The sequence below is a fragment of the Cucurbita pepo genome, chromosome LG16 (assembly GCF_002806865.2).
Source record: "Cucurbita pepo subsp. pepo cultivar mu-cu-16 chromosome LG16, ASM280686v2, whole genome shotgun sequence".
Lineage (NCBI taxonomy): Eukaryota > Viridiplantae > Streptophyta > Magnoliopsida > Cucurbitales > Cucurbitaceae > Cucurbita > Cucurbita pepo.
Genome location: NC_036653.1, coordinates 5,609,241 through 5,617,509, shown reverse-complemented (window position 1 = coordinate 5,617,509; position 8,269 = coordinate 5,609,241). Strand labels below are relative to the sequence as shown.

Here is an 8,269-nt window from a genome sequence, read left to right as displayed (position 1 = left end):
TTGGCCCGTTACGTATCATTGTCAACCTCACGGTTTTAAAACACATTTGTTAGGGAGAGGTTTCCACACCCTTATGCCACTACCAGATATTGTTCGCAAACCCATTACTTATCGACGTCAGTTTCACGATTTTAAAATGCATCTACTGTGGAGAGGTTTCCACACCTTTATAAAAAATGTTTTGTTCTCCTCTCCAACCGATGTGGGATCTCACAATCCACCTCCCTTAGGGGCCAGCGTCATCATTGGCACACCGCTCGATGTTTGGCTCTGATACCATTTCGAACTCAAGCCCACTACTAGTAGATATTGTTTGCTTTAACCTATTACATATCACCGTCAGTCTCACAGTTTATCCTTATAAAGAATGTTTCGTTGCTCTCTCCAACTGACGTGAAATCTTACCGATTAAGTTCTTGCACACGTTCACAACAAAACCAAAAGTAAAAATTTTGGTAGATAAGAACATATTTCAAAAGAACAAAGACCACCAAGACAGTGCAAGAACAAAACAATTCCATAATAAATTTATCATTTTATTATTCCAAATTCACTATATAAGAACAAAACAGAACACAAAATCTGCACTATTTGTCAGTTTTAATAACTTTTCTAAGCGTCTATCCTAACTCATCATTTACAGTGTCCTCCCCCCTTTCTCATCAAGTGAATATACACACACCATTAAAAAACAATAGCAAGCTCACCACTTCTGAATGTTATGAAACTCCTCCATCAACTTCTGAACGTGAAGACGATAAGGGACCGCTGTGCTTGCTTGGCAATGGCGTATTCCTACGAGAATGCCGTTTTGTTGGCACCAGCACTGGCCCATGTCGCCCATCTTCAGAATCCGTTTCGATTTCTACGTCGTCTTCGTCGTGCTTGAAAACTGGATGAACGTATGCATTTTGAAGGAATCCTTTCAAGTTCAAGTTTGGCTCCCTTGTTCGCTCCAATGTATCTTTCATCATTGCTTCCTGAAAGTTCATTCAAAAGGGTGAGGTGATTGATGATAGAAGTCCCCATACTATTATCTCATGAGAAAGCAATCTGAAACAACTAAAAACAGTGAGATAAGGTCTGTGTTAACCTGTAAGGGATATCGAACAAAAGCGGGTTCGTAACGGTCTTTACAGAACAAGTGAAACCATATAGTCAATATTGGCAATGTGATGAGCAAGGGAGTTGATTGAGCAGCTTCTTTTGTACTGAGTAGTCCCATTAATAATAGCTGTGAAACAACTAAGGCGACAATAATCCGCCCATGGACATCGGGCCAGAATGCTGCTGCGCTTTCATACTCTTGGTTGTACACATTTATGATCTACAAAGTTTGGAGAAAAAGCTTAAAAAATACGACAAAAGGGAGAAATGAGAACAGAAATTGTAAAGTTAAAAAGAAACAAACGCAAGGCTTGACCATCAATGGTATGACATTGTCCAGTTTGAGTATAAGCTCTCATGCCATGGACATTGGGCCACAATGGTATGACATTCCCAAAAGGCCTCATATCAATGAAGATGTATTTCCTTACACTTATAAACCTATGATCAACCCCTTATAATTAGCTGACGTGAGACTCCTCTCCCCAACACTCCTCTCGAACAAAGTACACCATAGAGCCTCCCCTGAAGCCTATGAAACCCTCAAATAGTCTCTCCTTAATCGAGGCTCAACTCCTTCTCTGGAGCCATCGAACAAAGTACACCCTTCGACACTTGAGCCACTTTTAACTATACCTTCGAGACTCATAACTAATTTGTTCGACATTTGAGGATTCATTGACATGGCTAAGTTAAGGGCATGACTCTGATACCATGTTAGGAATCACGAACCTCCACAATAGTATGATATTGTCCACTTTGAGCATACGCTCTCATGGCTTTACTTTTGGTTTTCCCAAAAGGCCTCATACCAATGGAGATGTATTTCCTTACTTATAACCCATGATCAAACCCTCTTAATTAACTGACGTGGGACTCCTCTCCAAACAATCCTCAACACATCAGTCATGAAAAGCTACAATGCAAGTGGACTAATTATAGGCATGGTGTTCAAATGAGCATAAAAATGGCAACTCGATATTCGTAGAGTATATATCAAAGAAGTTAATGGCACCAATGTTCTCAAAACAGAGGACCATATATATCCTTATTTCATGAAGTTTAAACCTCAATATTTGCAAACATAAAAGGAACATGGGGAGGCAAACTACACAGCTGAAGTTAGACGAAATAGTTTTACCTGATGACGGTAGACAACATATGCCAATGCGAAGAAGACTACAATGAACGGAAGGAGAAGAGGTGTGACGACAGCATAAACAAGGCCAAGTAAGAAATAGAGTTGAATTCGAGGCTCGCCCACGTTGAACTCCAGAGTTCCTGGATCCATGGCTTCTTCTCTATCCTTTTCAGTCTTCACCAAGAAGAAGTTCCTAAGGTGGTAAATGATCAAAGGCCTAAGCCTCAGAATCTCAGCAGCAATTCCAGCCCAACCATCCACCATTATGAAGGTAATAAAGAAAGTTGCCTTCATGGGGATGGAGACGCCAATCGTCTTCGGAATGCTGCAGAAAATGTCGAATTAGCTATGACGAAAGTTGTTATATATATATAATCTCAACCACACATGTACAAACACAACGCATTCTTCTCACTAAATTATTGGCAACCAACCATGAACGGTTCATGAACAGATTATAAGTTATGGCTTACTCGTTTGCAGACTGGTGTAGGAAGTTATTTAGTTGCTGGAATGCGGTTCCAGTGATTATACTGCCAAGAAACACATTAACAAACAGGAAAATGTAATATTTGTTGGCGGATCTTCTCTCCAAAGACGATCGACTAATAAATCCTTCGAATTTCGACATTAACATCAGTATTGAAGGAAGAAAGATGAGGAAAATCTTCAAAGCGATTCCGGGAAGAAAACCTTGGATAACTGACTTAATGAAATCCCTGCATTGTAATTAGCAGGCAGGCTACATGTTAGAAGATAAAATCAAGAACAGTATGCACCGGGCGACGTGTGAAGAGAAAGGATACTCACAATTCAATAATGGGTTTGAGGAAGGGAGCCGTTTTCTCAATACTCTCAAGGTTTGCTAGGGACTGAACCAATGCAATGGGTATCATGAAAAAGAAGGTAAGGAAAAAGAAGGCAACTCCAGCAATAAGCCTCCTGATTGCCAGTGACACGAAAGGGATCGCCAGGTTATCCCAGTACACATCACGGGGCTCGGGAGCCCATTCTGTCAACCAAATGGTTGGATTTCTTGACTGTTGAGTTTGTGCACAAACAGCAGCACCCCACCGAGATTTGAAAGAAACGAAAGCTGCTGGCATGATTGATTTAGGATGGTTCACTGTCTTATCAGCCTCCAGTGATATCTGAACAAAGTCATTTGGAGAATAATGTAAGTTATATCTCAATGATATCACGGAATACCGTGATCGAGGGAGAATGGGTGAAAGGTTACTGTTATAACTCACTTCTTTTGATAGGATTTCGATTTTTGACGAATAATAATTTATGGCGTCGACCTCGTCTCCCCAAAGACCTAGAAAACCAGTCTGCTCACACGAGGTTAGTAATAGAAAACATGTCAAGTGCAACATCAAACAATTACCAGTTCACCAGTTCAAGAACTGTACCTTCATAGTGGCCCTCTTAGACTGGTTTCGAGAATATTTAAGTTGGTAGAAATCTAGCCAATTCTGCATTTTTTTCTTCTCCTCAACCAACTTAGAGAGTTTGTTTGCATCATAAACAATCTGCATAAGCGTAAGAATAACTTCAGAAAGTGTCAGGAGAACATAAATCACAAATCCTAATAAATTCCTCAACGGAAGATGTTCATGCATATAATAGCTCAAACCCACTGCAAGCAGATATTGTCCTCTTTGGACTTTTCTTTTCCGGCTTTCCCTCAAGGTTTTTAAAACACGTTTGCTAGGGAGAGGTTTCTGCACCCTTATAAAGAATGTTTCGTTCTCCTCCCCAACCGATGTGGGTCAGGGCGTAGCGTCCTCACTAGCACTCGTTCCCTTCTCCAATCGATGTGAAACCCCCCAATCAACCCCCTTCGGGGCCCAGTGTCCTTGTTGGCACACCGCCTCGTGTCCACCCCCCTTCGGGCCTCAGCCTCCTCGCTGGCATATCGCCCGGTGTCTGGCTCTGATACCATTTGTAACAGCCCAAACCCACCGCTAGCCGATATTATCCTCTTTCGGCTTTCCCTTTCGGGCAATATTTTTAAAATGTGGGATCTGACAGTACAATTTGTGGAATGGAAAAATCCAATAATACTGACCTGATGAGTTAAATAATGTTCAGGATGATTGACCAGGAAAAAATGTTCAACAAGCTCGCTAACGGATTCATCCGGGTCTGGTGGTACATTTCTAACAATCACCTGCATCATGTAATTGATGTCAAAAACCAAGGAACCATTCTCATTCTCCAATTCCCACAAAGGTTGGAATATCCTAGTACTTTAAAGAACTCCTTGTACCATTTTTGACAAAATATAACCAGTGACTCAGTGCCAATCTTACTGTGAACTGATCAGGACGCCGGTTTTCAGATGCAAGAAAATGCAGCCTCATTGTGGCAACAGTCTCATACTCCTTTTTCAACACATAGCAAGTCCAAAAGGTAAAAACATAAGCCATTACCAAATGGGTCCAGAATCTGCAATAAGTGATTTTGGAAGAAGTTAAACATCTTTTATGATATAACATGGCGATGAAATCTTGAAGCTTACGGCTCAGTCATCAATGCTCATCATCTAATTGTCTCTCTTACCCAGAAAATCATAGCTTAGTGTAGAAATTATTCTTTTCCTAGCTCAAATTTTAAATCTAAATAGTAAACAAGAGGTCATTTCTGATGAGGTCCCACGTTGACTAATTTAGGTAATGATCATGGGTTTACAGGTAAGGAATATATCTCCATTGGTATGAGGCCTTTTGGGGAAGCCCGAAGCAAAGCCACGAGAGCTTATGCTCAAAGTGGACAATATCATACCATTGTGGAGGGTCATGATTTCTAACATGGTATCAGAGTTATGCCCTTAACTTAGCCATGTAAATAGAATCCTCAAATGTCAAACAAAGAAGTTGTGAGCCTCGAAGGTGGAGTAAAAAAGTGACTCAAGTGTTGAATAAAGGGTGTACTTTGTTTGAGGGCTCCAAAGAAAAAGTCGAGCCTCAATTAAGGGGAGGCTGTTCGAGGGCTCTATATGCCTCAGGAGAAGCTCAATGGAGTACTTTGTTCGAGGGGAAGATTGTTGAAAATTGTTGGGAGGGAGTCCCACATCGACTAATTTAGGGAATGATCATGAATTTATAAATAAGAAATACATCTCCATTGGTATGAGGCCTTTTGAGGACGCCCAAAGCAAAGTCACGAGAGCTTATGCTCAAAGTGGACAATATCATACCATTACGAAGGGTCGTGATTTCTAACAATGTCTACTGTATGATATCATACGAGGAAGGAAAATCATGCATGTCCAAGTGAGTGTTTCATAGAAAAATTCTGCATCATACCTACGTGATCCAATAGGAATGTTAGAAATGGAAAGCTTGTCTATATTGCTGTAGTTCAAAGAAGAACGCTCCAAAGTTCCATTTGTCCAATTAACAGGCACCATGATTGTGAAGGCCAGACATGCAATGGGCACAAAAATTTTGAGCCTACAAACAAGATAGCAAGCAAAAAATAAGCTTGATATACACAATTGATGAATTCTAGGACAGCATATGGTAAACTACAAATGCTAAGAAAGAAAAAAACATAAATACCCTAACAAGTAAATCCTCAGATAAACAGCAGAATCAAGCCCGGCGTGATCGATTAACTCGGGTTCTGGCATTTGCAAAGCTGCAACCATCCAGTTCAGAAACTTCAAGTATGATCTAAAATCCAAATTGATAATTCGGCCTACAATTGCACCACTGGACAATGGACTTCCTCTTAAGCCTTTGATATACCATTTGGGAAAATAGACCCTGTCGTTAACTGGCTGTATTCTAAGTAAAGCAAATACTAGAAAGAACGCAAAGGCACTAAGAATGTTAATGGCTGCCCCGACTCCTATGTCAACGATGGTTGCCATTTAACTAACCCCTTCAATTAAATAGCTACCGATCTGCACAAAAACATAGGATTCAGTACGTTTTGGAATGATCAAGAGAAAATTCTACAAAAAGTTTACAACAATCGTCTCACTAGCAACAAATCCTCTAAAACCCAATTTACAAATCCAAAGAACTAACACTCTGGGCAATTTTTTTACACGATTTCAACTCAGGATCTTCCCCAACAAAGCACAGATACTCACTGTTTCAGTTCAGCTGAGCTAACTAGTACTCAAAATGTTGAAGTAGAGACCAAAAGGCAGATTGCATCCAAGAACATCAAGAACATCAAGAACATCAAGATCAAAAGAGCACCCAGTAATCCAAACAAAGTTATGGTTCTGAAAAATGGATAACACAGATTAAAGAGGAGAAACAGAAGAAGAAATCAGCAGCAGACTGTCTTAATCATGTGAGGTATGAATACATGATGCTCACATCTCATGCACCCACCTGTACTTGACAGAACAATAAACTAAACGAAAAGGCCGAAATGATCGGTGATTGATTGAAAAGGGGAGTTCAAAGAATTGAAAACAGTGACAGGAAAATGGGGACTGAGACCCTTTCAATAAATAAAATTATCTGTTCTTCAGTTGTGTGTGGGAAATCAAAACTCTGGGAGTTTCATAGGATGATGGGGAGACCAAACCTCATAAACATTGCATTTAATTGAAGGAGAGGGAGACAGACGGCCAGGCCCTCCCGCAGGCACCACTCTGTCTAACGGCTCCTTTGAAATCGACCCCTCGGCTGGTCTCTGACCTCTTATTCACCGTTCGATCTCTAATAAACGGCTGTGATTCATCTCATACCCGCGTTAAATTATCACTTTCCCCAAATTGCAATTTAGTCCCTGCATAATTAAAAATTCCCTACATCGTCCATGATTGAATTCAATCTCTAACATGCGCAACATAATTTAGAAATTAATTAAGTTATTATTATCGAATCTTTAAATTTTATATTAAATTACAATATTTATTTCTAAACTTTATTACAAATCATTGACAAATTTTTTAAAAATTAAAATTAATTAAACTATTAATATAAATTTTAATTTAATTTCTAACAAATACTAAATTTTTAATTTTGAAAGAAGGATTAAATTAAATAAATCCAAATTATTACACTAAAATATGTTAATTAACAACTAATAAAGTGGTAACCGACGTCAGTGAATATTTGTCTATATTTGTAAGCTTTATTGATTGCAATATCATTGCATCTTATTAAAATTCAATATTACGTATTATATATTAAATATGTATTTAAATATTTTAACTTTGGTCTCGTGGGTCTTTGCCACGTGGCGTTGAATCGAAAGGGTAGTAATACAATGAAATGTTGCAAATAATTGAGAAAAGAAGGACCAAAATGAAAAGTTTTTTGAGAATTGAGGCAGATTTGATAAGTAATAAAGATTTGGGCCATAACTTTTAAGAGCATTATCGGTGGGGGTCATAATTAGAATATAAATAACTCTTTTTATGGCGTTATCATGTCATCCTCCAAAAAGTAATCACAAAAATTGGATACATGTCAGATCATTCCCTAAATTAGCCAATGTGAAACTTTCATCAACACCTCCCCTTGAACAAAGTACGTATCCCCTTAATTGAGGTTCACAATACTTTATTCGACATTTGAGAATTCTATTGATATAGTTAAGTTTAGGGCATGACTCTGATACTATGTTAGATGAACACGACTCTCCACAATAGTATGATATTGTCCATTTGAGTATAAGCTCTCATGCTTTGCTTTAGGCTTCCCAAAAGGGCTCGTACCCTTAATCAAGGCTCACAATATTTTGTTTGACATTTGAGGATTCTATTGACATAACCAAGTTTAAGGTATGACTCTGATACCATGTTAGATGAACACGACTCTCCACAATGGTATGATATTGTCCACTTTGAGTATAAGATCTCATAGCTTTGCTTTGGGTTTCTCTTACCAATTGAGGGAATATTCCTTAATTATAAACTCAGGATCATTTCTTAAATTAGCCGATGTGAGACTTTCATTCAACATTTAGAACTCTCGAACGCGTTCAATTAAGTGATAGAGGAGAGCGAAATTTCACGTTCAAGGGTGACATCTAGAGTGTTGA

General features: G+C 38.9%; 1 protein-coding gene across 4 annotated transcripts; it reads right to left on the bottom strand.

The window, feature by feature from the left end:
* Positions 1-540: 540 nt before the first annotated feature.
* On the bottom strand, positions 541-6,866 carry LOC111776929 (CSC1-like protein At3g21620). 4 transcript variants are annotated; one of them, XM_023656345.1, is made up of 13 exons: positions 6,806-6,866; positions 6,357-6,494; positions 5,818-6,164; positions 5,563-5,709; positions 4,567-4,702; positions 4,323-4,424; positions 3,664-3,783; positions 3,502-3,582; positions 3,059-3,399; positions 2,722-2,967; positions 2,249-2,573; positions 1,094-1,327; positions 541-980 (listed from the first exon to the last, which is right to left on the bottom strand). In XM_023656345.1, exons 3-13 carry the CDS (start codon positions 6,129-6,131, stop codon positions 720-722), a joined length of 2,307 nt encoding a protein of 768 aa, XP_023512113.1. In that variant the 5' UTR covers positions 6,132-6,164; positions 6,357-6,494; positions 6,806-6,866; the 3' UTR covers positions 541-719. The 4 variants fall into 4 exon arrangements, with proteins under 4 accessions (XP_023512113.1, XP_023512112.1, XP_023512111.1 ...); XM_023656344.1 differs by lacking the exon at positions 6,806-6,866 and adding an exon at positions 6,592-6,798; XM_023656343.1 differs by lacking the exon at positions 6,806-6,866 and adding an exon at positions 6,607-6,798.
* Positions 6,867-8,269: the final 1,403 nt, after the last annotated feature.

Coding starts and splice junctions, on each gene's coding strand:
- LOC111776929 (XM_023656345.1), bottom strand. CDS start 6,131: ATGGCAACCATCGTTGACATAGGAGTCGGGGCAGCCATTAACATTCTT. Junction 5,710..5,817: donor CTGAGGATTTACTTGTTAGG/GTATTTATGTTT, acceptor TCTTGTTTGTAG/GCTCAAAATTTTTGTGCCCA. Junction 3,583..3,663: donor CTAAGAGGGCCACTATGAAG/GTACAGTTCTTG, acceptor TCGTGTGAGCAG/ACTGGTTTTCTAGGTCTTTG.